The 17,131-nt window shown below is 36.7% G+C and overlaps 1 protein-coding gene across 2 annotated transcripts in view; it reads left to right on the forward strand.

Moving 5' to 3' along the window:
- Positions 1-17,131, forward strand: part of slc38a3a (solute carrier family 38 member 3a) — a 55,762-nt gene that overhangs the window by 29,496 nt on the left and 9,135 nt on the right. For both annotated transcript variants that reach the window (XM_048171931.1, XM_048171932.1), the window contains 7 exons: positions 4,787-4,860; positions 5,495-5,587; positions 6,362-6,443; positions 11,203-11,285; positions 11,511-11,569; positions 13,851-14,015; positions 14,890-14,969. In XM_048171931.1, the coding sequence (XP_048027888.1) occupies positions 4,787-4,860; positions 5,495-5,587; positions 6,362-6,443; positions 11,203-11,285; positions 11,511-11,569; positions 13,851-14,015; positions 14,890-14,969 (636 nt within the window). The remainder of the gene's footprint in view (positions 1-4,786; positions 4,861-5,494; positions 5,588-6,361; positions 6,444-11,202; positions 11,286-11,510; positions 11,570-13,850; positions 14,016-14,889; positions 14,970-17,131) is intronic.

Genomic DNA, 17,131 nt, shown 5'->3' on the forward strand with positions numbered 1-17,131 from the left:
CCTTACAAAAGTAGAATAAAATTTTAAAATTAAGCACTACTTTTTTACTTTTTATTTATTGTGAAGAAAATATCATTGTTGTTTGCCCTGGTTAAGATTATTTCATCATATTTCTAGGGTATTGTGGGTGGTTGCCAAGGCATTACTAAGTCTTGGTGAGACTCTGGTCCCTAGATATGACTCATTGTACACTACCATTCAAGTTTGGGGTCAGTATGATTTTTTCTGAAAAGAAAGAAATGCATGCTTTTATTCAGCAAGGATGCAATAAATTGATCAAAAGTGACAGTAAAGACATTTATAATGTTACAAAAGTTAATTATTTCAAATTTTGAACTTTCTATCAAAGAATCCTGAAAATATTCTATCACTGCACTGCACAGTAGAACTGTTTTCAATATTGATAATAATCAGAAATGTTTCTTAAGCAGCAAATCAGCATATTAGAATGATTTCTAAAGGATTATGTGACAATAAAGACTGAAGTAATGATGCTGAAAATTAAGCATTGCAATCACAGAAATAATTCTATTTTAAGTATATTAAAATAGAAAACAATTATTTTAAATTGTAATAATATTTCACAGTATTTTTGATCAAATAAATGCAGCTTTGGTGAAATTAAGAGATTTCTTTCAAAACCATAAGAAAATCTTACTGACCCCAAACATTTGAACAGTTTTGTAAGTCTATGGGATTTTCTATAGAAGTTATTAGGTTAAATGTTATGGACCTGTAAGAGCCTATAGGTTCAACTCAGGCAATGGAAGCAGACATTTAATGCTTTATTGTTAACGCTAACAATAGTTCATGTAATAAAAACATCATGTTCAAGCTCACTGGCTAATCCCTTGAGCTTTTCATAGGGTTTTTCTCAAATCTTGCTGCAGTTCTTTATGCATTGTAAATGTTATAGCTTCCCTAAAGTTTGTTAGTTGTCATGATCTGGTTTAAGTCCCGTTCTCTGAACTGGTTCCCCTGCTATATTAATCCTCCATTAAAGCAGCCTTTATTTGAAAAGTCAGATTGCCGGAGAGATCTGTTTCCTGACTGACCTTCTGTAGAGCTGAGCGGGCTGCACCAGGACACTCCCTTTGCACGGGAGCTCTGCGTTCACTCCAGGCACGCTGCATTACTTTTGTTCAAAGAGAATGATCTGTGCTACTTAACATGGGCTGTACATGCTTTATGAAAACCAGTCTGGCCTTTTAATCTGGGTTGAACAATGTACAGAGGATTTTTTCTTTTCTTTTCTGAAAGGGCTTTGGGTTTGAGCTGTTTGGTGTGACTGGGGTTCTGCGATATTTGGCACACTTGAACTTTCCGTACTCCTGATTTCTGTGCATGTGGTACCTGTCTGATCTAAGAACCGTGTTTCTCTAGTGCTGATTGTGGCTTCAGGCTACTCATAAATCAATCCCAGACACAATTTAATAATGCTGCTAATATTCCTTTCAATAATGCTGCAGCTCTTGAGGATGAATTCATAAGGTTTATGGGAGTTAGACCTTGCTATGAAGATATCTTTGTAGAGTCTCATACTTTAAAATATTATTGTTTGGTGTATATCGAATTTGGTGTATATAGATGAAGATGGAGGGCAGTTTATGAAAGGTTGATGTTGGGTTTTGCTGTGGTTGGACTTCAGGCTTGATTTTGCTATGTCACTTTGAATCTTGGCAGCAGTTCCCTTGAGGCGATAGAGGATCCACAACTCCCAGAAATGCACAGCATCACAAAACAAGGATGTCTCTTGAATATCCAGCATCACAAAACAGTGTGTGGAGTTCCTTTTCTTCTTTTCTTCTAGACAGGAGTGAGATTAAATGGAGAGCTAATGGAAATTCCTGCTTAGATTTTTCCGCTGAGAAAAAGACCACAGTAACCTTTCATTTGTCTCATTTGAGTTTCACAATAGATTTCAACAAATTGACATCGGAAATCAAAAGTATCTATATTTTAAATATTATCTCAATATCTAATCATCTAATTTGCTTCTATTTTAAAGAAATTTTAGGAGAAACATCTGGGACTGTGTTATTACGTAAATGAAACATAACTGGGTTCTCCATTAAGTCTCATTTGATTGTCTTTGAAAGAGCAGCTCTTTGAGAAAGCTTATGACAAACAACAAATCCTCAATTTTTGTCTTAAAATTCGGCTTACTGTGGCTTACTGGGAAATGTTATTGCTCAAGGACAGGCAATTATTTCATGTTTCTGGGATAAAAGACATGTTTATGACAGTGGGAGCAAGAACGATGTCATACAAAGTAGATATGGCAACAAAACAAAAATGAACTGATATGATAATTTGCTGTAGCACCATGCTCGATTAAAGTTTCATAAATTCTTTCTCCATTAAAATAATCATTAATAGCCCCAGTGACACAGTGCTGCTGAAGTCTCAATTAACAGTGCTTGGATTTCATCCACTTCTTCCTCCATTTGCTGAAGATTTTTTACATTAATTTAAGAACTCATGAAGCCACTTGGATGAAAGGTCTTCAATAAATGGAACACATCCAGATGCTCCAGAATAAATTGTGTAAGATACTAAATTAACAGTAATTTGTTTTAAGGTTCTAATGAGGTGTTCTAGCATAGTAGCACTCGTGACTGGTCTCAATCTCAGATTTAACTCTCTTGTGGTGAGCTTACTAACAAAACAAAAAACAAAAATCACCTAATATTGCAGATAAGTCAAGAGTAAATGCTGATTATCACCAATTAAGAACAGGGATACCATGGTCCTTAAACCAGGTACTGGTAGCTTTGTCACTGTGTGCAGGTGCCAAGTCCTGTTGGAAAATGAAATCTGCATCTCCATAAAGTTGGTCAGCAGCAGGAAGCATGAAGTGCTCTAAAACTTCCTGGTTTACGGCTGCGTTGACCTTGGACCTCAGAAAACACAGTGGACCAGCACCAGCAGATGACATGGCACCCCAAACCATCACTGACTGTGGACACTTTACACTGGATCTCAAGCATTGTGGATTGTGTGCCTCTCCTCTCTTCCTCCAGACTCTGGGACCCTGATTTCCAAAGGAAATGCAAAATTTACTTTCATCAGAGAACATAACTTTGGACCACTCAGCAGCAGTCCAGTCCTTTTTGTCTTTAGCCGCTTCTGACGTTGTCTGTTGTTCAAGAGTGGCTTGACACAAGGAATGCAACAGCTGAAACCCATGTCTTGCATACGTCTGTGCGTAGTGGTTCTTGAAGCACTGACTCCAGCTGCAGTCCACTCTTTGTGAATCTCCCCCACATTTTTGAATGGGTTTTGTTTCACAATCCTCTCCAGGGTGCGGTTATCCCTATTGCTTGTACATTTTGCTTGGACACAGAGCTCTGTGAACAGCCAGCCACTTGTGCAAGGTGTCAATGGTCGTCTTTTGGACAACTGTCAAGTCAGCAGTCTTCCCCATGATTGTGTAGCCTACAGAACTAGACTGAGAGACCATTTAAAGGCCTTTGCAGGTGTTTTGAGTTAATTAGCTGATTAGAGTGTGGCACCAGGTGTCTTCAATATTGAACCTTTTCACAATATTCTAATTTTCTGAGATACTGAATTTGGAATTTTCCTTAGTTGTCAGTTATAATCATCAAAATTAAAAGGAAATAAACATTTTAAATATATCAGTCTGTGTGTAATGAATGAATATAATATACATGTTTCACTTTTTGAATGGAATTAGTGAAATAAATAAACTTTTTGATGATATTCTAATTATATGACCAGCACCTGCAGATAGATAGATCGATTGATCGATTGATCGATTGATTGATTGATTGATTGATTCCATTCTTCCGTACACTTTGCTTGAGGAGCACTATTTGCGTGGAAGGCTTGCTACGTACAGTGTTCCAAATGAGTCACTTCCTAACTGAGATTCCATTTAGATTAGGAAGCTTTTGAAGTCACAGACTAGGTTTTGGAATGGAGCTTTAGTTGCTAAAACAGGAAGTTTTTTGCATCTTTTGAAGTTTGGATAATATCAAATATTTCATCACAATCAGCTGCTAAAGAAGTTGATTAGATGCTGAACTGATCACATAGTGTCTTCATTCAAGCCAGCTGCATCCATTAACACACTGCAGCTGGTGAAGAAATCACATTCTTTCTCAGTTTCAGCTGATTTTTCAAAACTTTTTAATCTCGTACTGCTGCCTCCTCCAGTGTAATTTGTTATTAAACGCAAGCGATTAGCTGTCCTAATTGATCTGTACTTATATAAATATGACTGAAATGTTAGTCAAAGCTGGGAGTTTTGATGCTGAATATCTGTTTCAGAGTTCATGTGAGTCAAGACAGCAGCGTTTTCAGCAGAACTGCACTCGTTGACTTCTGCAGTTCAGCCACGTCATTTGGAAAAAAAGAAGGAAAAGGGAAAACGTGAGAAAGTGAAGAGTTGAAACTGAGTGCTTGGCAGAGAGTGGTTAGGCCTGGTCAGTACAGATGCCAAGACATTCTGGAACTGGGACTAAACAGGACATTTTTATGCAAGAAAAAGAGTCAGTAGAGCGTGTTTCGTATTCACAGCTTGATATGTTTGTCCAGATGTTGACAGCTGGATGGTGCCGTTGCATGGGCTATGGGCTGTCTTGCCTGTGATTACGCTGTCTAGTATTTTTCCACCTTACTGAGGCAAGAACCTCTTTTCAACTTTTAGCATCTATCTATCTAGGCCGTTTAAGCACTTTATAAATATAACAAATAGCCACAATGGGGCTCGATAGTAACATTTGGTTCCAGTTGCATTTATTTAATCTTTTCTGTCTTTCAGAATTCTTCTCACTGCTGTTGCTGGCCTGTCTTCATACTCCATTCACCTGCTGCTAAAATCTTCAGGCGTTGTGGGTGAGTGTTTCTTTACACTGACCTGAGACCAGTTTTAAACTCACTTCTGTAGTTAAGATTATGATTTGAATAGAAAAAGCTGTTCCTGAACCTTTGCCCTGAGCTAAAATGAAGAGCTGGTTTAGATAGAAGTGTTAAATGTGACATTGGTTTCTCTGTTGGCTCAGTGACCATCTGCCTCACTCCTCTGTGAGAGATTTTAATTGGCCAGAATATTTCTGGTGTGCATTAGGCTAAAAATAGCCAAGAGTCTGCTGTGCTTGATCAATCGTGGCTGTCATTGTCAGTGCTACGTATATCAACTATAAGCCCATGGTTACGTTGTTGCCCCAAACCCTTGTCAACCACATGGTTACCTTGAAAAAAATGACAAACCTTACATATACTATGATATACATATTACTATATGATAGACATTTTGATAATGAATCAATTTAAATGACATAATAAATCTGATTTGATGATTTGGAAGAAGACTTGTTTGTGATATTATTATTATTATCATACTGTTGTAAATGTATTATATTAAATTCATATACTATTTTTATTATTATTAGAAATAGATTTTTACTGTAGTGTTGTATATAGCAATTGGCCATTGTGTGGATTTCATGTCTTTTTGCTTTGTTGTCAGGCATTAGAGCTTATGAACAACTGGGCTACCGAGCCTTTGGCACACCAGGCAAGATGGCTGCTGGCATTGCAATCACCCTGCAGAATATCGGAGGTGAGACGCTGTCAAACGTCACATCTCAGGAGACACAATGTATTGCTTTGTGACCCTGTCAAGGGCACAGCACACATACACCTCTACAGAGAAAGTGACTGGACTTAGATTGATTGTATTGTCATTCATTTCTCATTTACACTCCAGGTCATTGCTTTGTTATGTTTTATTCTTTCATTCTCATGGTAACCTTTCCTCACCTTCCTCCGTGTTGTCCTCATTTTCTAAAGCTGTAGTCTATTTCAACACAGATATACTGTATATTTTAATATTACTGTCCATCTGATTGGGCCCACAGATTATATTTAGCATATTTTTTTCTTAAAATGTAATATATAATGCTAAATATAATTGGTGTATATATCTCAGATAGATAGATAGATAGATAGATAGATTTTTCCGTGTCCTGCCTGTATGTACATTATCATTTCTTCTTTTTTATGTATTTGTCTTTTAATTATAATTATATTTAATTATATTTGTCATTTTCGTCAGTGGTTTTTAAAGAACTTTGTAATTTAAACTCTGGTTTGATCTACAGAAGTGGAAAAAGACCCTGAGCTGGTTGCCGTTTGGTGCATGTTTATAGAAACTAAATATAGAACTGATTCTCTTCTTTACTGTGACATTTGCTTCCAGGATAATAACCACAATCCCCTGGAGTAGACAAATACGTCCTGGATTAGGGTGTTTACTGTATGTGTGTATGTGTGTGAATCTCACAGCCGTCATCTCTCTCTCTCTCTCTCTCTCTCTCTCTCTCTCATCCCATAGCCATGTCCAGCTACTTGTACATTGTAAAGTACGAGTTTCCGCTGGTTATCCAGGCTTTTCTGAAGGTGGACAATACATCAGGGTGAGTACTCATGTCTGTGTCTGTTTAAAGTTGTGTTTTAATTCTCGAACACATCATCTTGTTTTTTCCACTGTTTATTGGCCACATCAGGACTCTAGTTTACCACGTGACTCGTTTCAAGCATGTTAGGGTATCAGCACACAGAAGGACTCACTAGAAAGTCAAATAAAACATGAGATCTGTTTAATGTCTCTAATTGTTTCTACTAGACAACATTGCCATTAAAAGGAAACCAGATGCTTCAAATGTTTCTCCTGTCTGTTCTAAAGATTCAAAAAAGGTCTTACAAACAATGTCTCAAACTGTTTATGTGATTAAAAGTCAGAGATTTCAAGACAAGAGATCCGACGTTTCTTAATTTTATAGCTCTGTACACTTACACTCTTAAAAATAAAGGTTCTTTATTGGCATTAATGGTTCCATGAGGAACCTTTTATATCCATGAACCTTTCCACTTTATAGTGAAAAAAAGTAAAATGCTCTTTAAACAAAAAAAAAAAAATCCTCTTTTGGATCTTTTATTGTTAAGAGGCCATATTATGCCCTTTTACAATTTTGATTTAGTTTTTGGGGTTTACTAGAATAGGTTTTCATGCTTGAATGTTCAAAAAACATATTATTTTTCACATATTTTGCAACACCTCTCTTCCGAGTCTGTCCGTAACGCTCTGTTTAGTTTCTGTCTCTATGAAACCCCTCCTTTAGGGAAAAGCACAATGTGCTCTGACTGGTCGACTGGACCAGTGTGTTTTAATTGGTCAGCTGCTTCAACCGTGTTTCGGAAATGTCACGGCCCTTACCATAACCACAAATTTCAACACACTACGAACGCAAATCAACCAGACCTCCCTCCCCACTTTTTGCGTATGCCTTGTGCTGGAATTATTAAATGGGGAAAACTGTGACTTGTACGTTTCAGGAAGAAAACAAGACTACAATTAAGCCATTTCAGGGAGTTCAGAAACAGTGCTTACTGATATAGAGAATAACTCCCTTTGGAGCATGCCATGTAAGTTTGCAGACCTTTTGCATGCTTAAACAGCAACATTACACACCAAATAATTTTAAATGTAAATGGTCCTCTTTAAAGAGTCTACTGTATGCCAACAATAGTCTCATTTGTGTCTATTTTTATGAATCCTTGGCTATTTTATTAAAAACACCTGAGACAAAGTTGATACTTATATGGAACTAAGCTACACAACAGCATAAAAAATGTAAAAATGTCCTTTAGGAAGAAAGATAGTAAGACAAAGAATGAGAGAAACCAGTGTGTGGGAAGGCCAACACTAAAGGCCAAAAGGAAAAGGGTTGTTTGATTAGTTGAGTCTGTAAAAGCATCTCTTTCAATGGCATTTCTTTTTTGTCAAATACCAGCTTTTCATTGTGGGCATGAGGTCGTTAACACTAGCAATCACATCAGTTTTGCCCCTGGTAACGATTACTGCCAATTTGTGAATTGTGTGAGCTGTGCAGTTTCTCTCAGATCAATAGGTCCCTGAGGATTTTTGAGTCACACAGTAGAATCCTTTGGTATAACTGTGTAAAAGTGAGAGAAGAACTATGATAGATGGACTATATTTGGTGGGAACGGGTTTGTATGCATGTGAAGGTCAGATCTCTCCATAACTATAACACTCGCTTGCCCAGCCAAGGAATTGTGTGTGTATGTGTGCGTGTGACGGTCCGTGACGCAAGCCGACTGCAGATGCGATGACTGGAGCTCGGCTTGACAGAAGGCCTGTGCACACACTCTGGAGGACACCTCAAAAACTCCACGGAAACGACCTTTGGCTGCTTCATTTGAATTCCTCACCTCTCCAGGCGAGAGAGGAAGATCACAACACAGTAAACAGTGACTATTCATTTCAGTTTTAGCAGGCTAGTATGAAAAGACCTTAGTATTGCCGACACCATATTTAGTTTGACAAAAATGAAAACAAGCGTGAGAAACAGCCCATGCACTTATGTGTCACTCGTTAGGCCAGCAAGACAAAATATGTCAAAAAGCTGTCAGGTTCGGATTTGTGAATGATGGCAATACAGGTAAAATATGGAAAGCTGTTGCTTTTTGTGAAAGTGGCCATTTTCTTCTTTTCCTGTCTTGCTAGTTGGCAATACCACAATTTGTACACTGTATTTTAAGTCACTTTGGTAACAAAGTTGGTTAAGAACATGGTTGTAAATGTGCCCATTCATTCCCAGACATGTCCTCATCCAGACTAGACATGGAGGGGTGAGGGGGGAGTAGAACTGTTGAGAGGAAGTAACTCACAGTGTGTTCAGACTAGTGTTGGCATGCCTTTCAATCGCTGACTCACACTACTGCTCATGTGAAACTCCAGTTGTAGAGAGTGAACATCACACACACAGATCCTAAGCCAACCAGTACCAGAGTCAAGCTCCATCAGCTCCAGTTTTGCTTGACCTCCCGAGATAACATTGTTTTAGGGCTGTTGACCAGCTCTCAATGCACCTGGTACTTGGTATGTCTCCACTTAATAAAATTCACACTCCACTAAACATCTTTGGCTTGATGGAGTCGCTCTATTGTCTCATATCAAGCTGAATTTCCGGACAGGGTACAAGCCGTCCTTAAGAAGTCTCTCAGTCTTTGTCGTTCAGAGCTTCTTTGAGAGATGCCATGTTTTTGGTCTTAATGGGGGGCAGAATAACAAGATTAGCAGCTTTAGGACGAGTTATAGAGGGAGAAGGATTTCCTCTCTAAATTGGCCTGTGGTAGTCAGAGCACAAGGTTCCGGATCTAAATAGCAGCTCAGTCACACATCACAACACATTTAAAAGGAAGGGCATTGATCACGCCCTAAAATAATCAACACCTCCTTATCCTGGTGTTGTCCAGTAATGTGATTTATGCACTTCACTCTAAGCCATTTAAACAACATACTGTAGTTGGCACTCTTTTACTGTAATAGCATGGAAATTTAATGCCTTAGGTTAATAAGAGAACTGCTGCTCCATTTGCAAATCCACAAGGGGAATGTTAAATGGGTCAATATTTATTAAAGCAGCAAGCCACTCGAAGCCATACAATGATTTTATTACAATTAATGGGTGTTGTTTGGCCTGAAACCCCTTAAAGCATAGTAAAATCACAGCATTGATTGTGTCTATAAAATAGCAGCAATAGCAATATGATTAAAAAATGAATACAGTGGATAAATGTATCAGTATCAATAATCACAATAAACAAAGTACACTCCAAAAAATGAATTGTTGGATTTACTTAAAAAATAAGTGCCAAGCGGTTCCACGCAACAATATTGAGTAATTTGTACAAAAAACTATTTAGTTGAATGAACAAAAGAAATTCAAGTAAAGCTGACAAAATTTCTTTGAGTAAATACAAATCATTTGAATGTCACTGTTACATAATATTTATATGTGCAGTTTACTTAATAATGTTATGTTGATTACGTAAGGTGAACACATTTTTTTTTAAATAATCATTTAAATAAAAAGGATACAACATGAATGCAGCCCCTCACCCCAAAGTGGACTCAAAAAATAACTAATTGAACAAACTCAATTGAATTGAGAGCAGGAATTTCATCCTATAAACATGGTTATATGAGTGCGCACAGCCTAAACACAGGCAACACTCTTCTGCATAATGGTAACCACAAAATGCAAAAATATTACAGAAACTACTATAAATGTCCAACATAACTGAACATTAAACACTAACATAAACTAACAACATCTTTCCCTTTACTGAAAAACACATAAAATAACACTTTAATCCCTAAATTTACTCTCCTAATGCAGTCCCTTCCAATGCATGCAGGGAACTACGGATCTACTGCACAGTTAATTATGTCAAAAATAATGTGTGTGTTTCACACAGCAATGTTAAGTTGACTGAACAAACACTTACTAAGTAAAGCTGACAATACTTAATTTTAGTAGAAACAACGCAGTTAAATTACGTTCATGTAGTTACATGAGTTTTTTAAGTAATGTGAACAAGGGTGGTTTGAGTGAAACTAACAACAGTGAAAGTTCATTTTTTTGAGTGTAAGCTAATTCCTTAGCCTAAGTGACTTTGCCAGAATCAAAATTGAACTGGCTTTGAAAAAAGGTTGCCAGTACTAAAACAATGAATATTTTGAATTCAGAATGTAAGAATGTTAGGTTTTTTGTATTATTTATATATTTATATTTATTATTTTTATTTTTTTGACAAAATCATTTTATTTTTTATAATTTTTCTGTTTTCATTTTAATATTAGTTTAAGTTTGAGTATTTTTGTTAAGTGCTTTTGTGGTTTTATTAGTTTTTGTTTTTTGCTTTCTATTTAGCTTGAATTTATTTTTATTTCAGTTTTAGGTTTAGTCATTTTAGTTCTTGAACTTGAACTTATTTATTTTAGTTAGTTGCCAAAATGCCAAGAGAACATTTCTAATTTAATGTTTTTTTATCTAATATTTTTATTTTATTTTATTTTTAATTGTTTTTTATTTTATATTATATTTTGTTATTTTATATATTATTTTAATTAACGAAAACCATTTTTAATAGCTTTAGTCGACATTAACATCATATAAGAATGATATCTCACCCTCATTTTTATCTGACATAAACTTGTTAATAAATCAAATAAAAATGATACAGATGGAAAGGAAAAGCTCTGTGACTGTCATCCAACTTCTAACAGTAAAAATTGTTAATTGTTATCCATTTTATAATTATTTTTTTGTGTGTGTGTTTGCCTTTCTGTTTTGATTTGTTTGGCAGGGAGTGGTATGTAAACGGAAATTACCTGGTCGTCATTGTATCATGCAGTGTCATCTTGCCGCTCGCTTTAATGAAGCAGCTTGGTAAGTTTTCTTAAACTTCTGATTCTTATGTCTGATTGCACACACCCCTTGTTCTGCTCACAACTTCCTTTCCGTCAAACCGCTGCTTTTATTCATGTTTTAATAAATTGTAAGAGTATTCATTATTAATAAAGGGCTGCATGTGACCAGGTCAGACTGTTCATAGAAGTGCTGTGGGTAATTGCTGTATACAGTCACTGGCTCTCATCACACTGTGTGTTTCAGGGTACCTGGGCTACACCAGCGGTTTCTCTCTCAGTTGCATGGTCTTCTTCCTTATTGCGGTATGTTTGCTGACCTCGTCAAAGAAACATTTCACCTGAAATGAAAATTGTTTTATTTGCTTACCCTCATCTCATCCCTCTATGGCTTTCATGTTTTTGTTTTTTCCCCCACACATAAACCATTGACAAGTAGTTTTAATCATTATTAAAACATTGCTCTGGGCATTTTGCATCATACAACTGTTAGTTCTGTTAGTCAGCTTGTTTGTTTGCTCCAGACAGACTGTCAGTCTGTGTATTAGATGTTACATCAGTATTCCAGTAGGTGGGAAAAAGTGACTTTCTTTTTATGTGAGTCATTAAACCATTCATTCCATCCATTCAAATCAATTCGTTCAATACACTGATTCATTTGAAACTCCACTACTGTGTGTTGCTCAGAGATACACTACTGTGGCTTCGTTTGGAACTATTTTCATTTGCGGATCAAAAATAGACCAATTAACTAGCAATATTGTGTCTAAAATATAAGTTGCTCAGTATTTACAATAAACAACATGAGCAAGTAAATGTGAAAAAATTGAAACGATTTTTTGGGTGAACTATCCCTTTAAATCGGTTACATTCAGAAGCCATGTGCTGCTTAGTATTCCCATCATGAAGCAGTACTCTGCTATTTTGAAATTCCTCTCTGAATAATGTGCTGAGAGCGTGAAAATTAATATTTAATCTTGATACAGTTCCAATTAGCAGCTTATAAATCTTATGGTAAACTGGGGGATTTTAGGATGTGCTCATCTTTTCCACCAACAGAATGTGTGTGTGATGTTGTGTGTGAGTGTCTAGTATTTTTAGAGTGGGGTTGTGTTTGGTGCACCTCACTGACCTAGTTTTGGAGGGGAGCTTTAATCTGTGCACACGGCTCTCACTCTCTCTGTCCTCATGCTGGTGTGAGCGTGTGGCATTGCCACATCTTCACACTGGATTTATGAAACCATCTAGTCTTTACACCATGGTCCTGTCTGAATACGATAACATTGCTTTTCTCTTCTCTCGATTCATCATCCCTGCTGTGATTGGAACAAGCACAGAATGAAAAGACACAATGTACACCCTAGTCTCCTCTCTTTCATCCGACTGGTCATGTGACACAGATGAATAACATTATAAAGCAGTGATATGTACCTTTCAGGATTAAAGGGGTCATATCATGACAAACCATGGAAAAGCATCCTAAAATATAATAAAACTATTTAATGTGTAACTTTAATGTAAGTTTCAGAACTCAAAACACCATCTTTTTAAACTAAGCAGTAAACACACTTTGGAAAAATGGAAAAAAAAAAACGGAAAAACAAATTAATCAAATGACTACCCACATTTACATGTCAACAATGCATATTTTAAATCTTAACCCTGTAAACGCTGACATGAAATAATAGTCAAAAAACATTTTAATGGCAGTTTATTGAAACCTTACACAATAAAACAAAATAAATAATAAATTAATAAATAAAACATTAAATAAAAATAAAAATAAATTTGGTGTTTATGGCTTATATAGTATGGTATAGGACAATATGGAGCTCACACTCGGGGAGGGAAAAAAAACTAAATTTTATTCAGAGCCCCAAACTAAACACAAATATGCAATTTGGTGCAGTTGCTGTAGTCAGATAGCTTGTAATGTAAGTCAATTAGATCTTTATTATAGTATAGATACTACATAAAATGCATTAAAATATTAGTTGTCACTTTATATCTACCAATAATGTCTTTTCACATTAGATTTTTCTAAAAAAAAATATATATATACAATAAAGTAAACATAAGTTGCTTCAGTCTGTGTTCATCTTGAAATATATTACAAAAAATATATATTCTTACGTTTACTTTATAAAAATCAGTAAAGATTTCACAGCAAAAAGACATATACAAGACCTGAAGAGGGACATTTTTAAAATTATTCTAAAAGCCCTTTTACTTGCTAAAAAAAGTATACAATATCAATCAGACAACAAAAGGCATGCAGTCCATTGTCTTTTTCAGCACAGTTTTGGTCATGTTGATAATTTAGATGCCTCAGAAATTTGTGCATCAAATATGATACAGTAGGCATTATAGGGTTAAATTCATAGCTAGGGAAAAAATGTCCTGGTTAATTATAAGGGACAGAAAAAGAGTTTGAAATGGTCAGCTTTATGAGTAACTATAAGTGGACCCTAAGGGAAAAATGATTGAAAGATGATATCAACCCTTGATAAAAATGAGTTTTTCATTGTGAGATTAGCGCAACCTACCCAAGACTTGTTTAATTACTGAATCTCTTGTCTCCCTCCAGGTGATCTATAAGAAGTTCCAGGTGAAATGTCCTTTTGAAGACTATGCCCATAACAGGACGGTTTTGGGCTTTAACACAAGTGTGGCGGCTGACCCCGGAGGAGTGGAGATGACCCCTGAGGCTGGCCCTGCCTGTACCCCCCACCTCTTTAACATGAACTCACAGGTATGTCATCAAGGAACTTAGAATCTGAATATACTGAAATCATGCTGTGACATTCTTATGAGTCATGTGATATACAGTAAGACTTTAAGCAAAATCAAATGACTTTAGTTCTCAATAATCCATTGCATGACTTGCATATATGTGGGCTTAATCCAAACAGCCGTTCAAACATCAGTTCTCAAACTACATGAAAATCTGGATTTTCAGCTTATGTTATGATAATATATTCACATTTCTAAAGCACAGGAAGTTTGGAACCTTTGACGGGCTGTGGTTTTAAAGATTATTGCCGTGTGGTTTGCTAAATTGGGAAGATATGGGAAAGAACTGGCATTTTACTACCTCTCTTTTGCTCTCTAATTGTAGGAAAGAAACAATCCTAAACATCACCTTAAAAATCATAAACATTTGCCAAAATGAAACATCCCCAAATGAAAATTCTTAGCTCAGTACAGGCTTTGTAAGACAGTATCCAAACAGATTCATATTTATTCCAGTCTATGGCCTATATTTTTTTATTATTCATGTCTCTAGCATTAACGCATTCTCTGCACATAAATAAGTGTCAACTCACACATCGCCTTGTGCAGTTTTCCCACATATGTCCTTTACTGTCAGAGTGATAAGTGTGAAAGTCTGTTGTCAGGAGTGTTAAGTTCAGTCCGTCTCCATATGCACAGGACCGGCATTTTTAATGAGTCCAGGCCTGAGTTCTGTCCAAGTCTGACTTAATCACAGCTACAATTAGCTCTCTGAAATGTGCCACAGTGTTTAATGGGCTTTAAAGTGTGGACTTTGGGTTTTATGGTTGCTGCTGTTGTATCCATGGTGATGTGACGTGGTCTGGTCTGTGTGTTTTTATTTTTTATTTTAGACAGCCTACACGGTTCCCATCCTGGCATTTGCGTTCGTGTGCCACCCCGAGGTGCTGCCAATTTACACGGAGCTGCGCAAGTAGGTGGCAAATTCTTTCACAGGTCTGGAATCAGAGATGAGTCACAGTGTGCATATGGAGGCTCGTGCGCTGAGCACTGCTACCCATCTGCTTCGCTGTCCAGAAAGCTGTGGTTTACCAGTCTGGAATTAGCATATTTAAACACAGACATTAAAGGAATATTATGGGTTCAATACAAGTTAAGCCCAAAAGAGCAGTCCAGCACTCGTGGCATACTTTTTTTCATAATTTTCCTATAAAAAGGCAAAAAAAAGGCATCTGGATTACAGTGAGGCTCTTGTGAATAGGGCCAATCTGTAAACATTTAAATACTGACGGTTTTAAAAGTACAGTCATAAGACTTGTCAAAATTATTTATAACAAGTTGAAATTATTTTCTTGTGGTAATCAACATTACGCCACAAAACCCAGATTATTCCTTAAAGTATATACAAGACATTCTGTTTTAAATACAAACCCGATTCCAAAAAAGTTGGGACACTGTACAAATTGTGAATAAAAACAGAATGCAATGATGTGGAAGTTTCAAATGTCAATGTTTTATTCAGAATACAACATAAATGACATATCAAATGTTTAAACTGAGAAAATGTATCATTTTAAGAGAAAAATAAGTTGATTTTAAATTTCATGGCATCAACACATCTCAAAAAAGTTGGGACAAGGCCATGTTTACCACTGTGTGGCATCCCCTCTTCTTTTTATAACAGTCTGCAAACGTCTGGGGACTGAGGAGACAAGTTGCTCAAGTTTAGGAATAGGAATGTTGTCCCATTCTTGTCTAATACAGGCTTCTAGTTGCTCAACTGTCTTAGGTCTTCTTTGTCGCATGTTCCTCTTTATGATGCGCCAAATGTTTTCTATGGGTGAAAGATCTGGAAAGACCCGGATCCTTCTTCTATGCAGCCATGATGTTGTAATTGATGCAGTATGTGGTCTGGCATTGTCATGTTGGAAAATGCAAGGTCTTCCCTGAAAGAGACGACGTCTGGATGGGAGCATATGTTGTTCTAGAACTTGGATATACCTTTCAGCATTGATGGTGCCTTTCCAGATGTGTAAGCTGCCCATGCCACACGCACTCATGCAACCCCATACCATCAGAGATGCAGGCTTCTGAACTGAGCGCCGATAACAACTTGGGTTGTCCTTGTCCTCTTTAGTCCGGATGACATGGCGTCCCAGTTTTCCAAAAAGAACTTCAAATTTTGATTTGTCTGACCACAGAACAGTTTTCCACTTTGCCACAGTCCATTTTAAATGAGCCTTGGCCCAGAGAAAACGCCTGCGCTTCTGGATCGTGTTTAGATATGGCTTCTTTTTTGACCTATAGAGTTTTAGCCGGCAACAGCGAATGGCATGGTGGATTGTGTTCACCGACAATGTTTTCTGGAAGTATTCCTGAGCCCATGTTGTGATTTCCATTACAGTAGCATTCCTGTATGTGATGCAGTGCCGTCTAAGGGCCCGAAGATCACGGGCATCCAGTATGGTTTTCCGGCCTTGACCCTTACGCACAGAGATTGTTCCAGATTCTCTGAATCTTTGGATGATATTATGCACTGTAGATGATGATAACTTCAAACTCTTTGCAATTTTTCTCTGAGAAACTCTTTTCTGATATTGCTCCACTATTTTTCGCCGCAGCATTGGGGGAATTGGTGATCCTCTGCCCATCTTGACTTCTGAGAGACACTGCCACTCTGAGAGGCTCTTTTTATACCCAATCATGTTGCCAATTGACTTAATAAGTTGCAAATTGGTCCTCCAGCTGTTCCTTATATGTACATTTAACTTTTCCGGCCTCTAATTGCTACCTGTCCCAACTTTTTTGAAATGTGTAGCTCTCATGAAATCCAAAATGAGCCAATATTTGGCATGACATTTCAAAATGTCTCACTTTCAACATTTGATATGTTATCTATATTCTATTGTAAATAAAATATAAGTTTATGAGATTTGTAAATTATTTCATTCCTTTTTTATTCACAATTTGTACAGTGTCCAAACTTTTTGGAATCGGGTTTGTAGACAGTATGAATATTTTTATGGCCTTATGACCACTTCAGAGATTTTTGAGGAGACTTAAATATGTCCGAAGTGTGTGTTGACTGTATAAACTTTATGAACTGATATTTTGAGTTTAAATGTGCTTAGTCTA

This window comes from Megalobrama amblycephala, linkage group LG21, assembly GCF_018812025.1.
Source record: "Megalobrama amblycephala isolate DHTTF-2021 linkage group LG21, ASM1881202v1, whole genome shotgun sequence".
In the NCBI taxonomy this organism is placed as follows: domain Eukaryota; kingdom Metazoa; phylum Chordata; class Actinopteri; order Cypriniformes; family Xenocyprididae; genus Megalobrama; species Megalobrama amblycephala.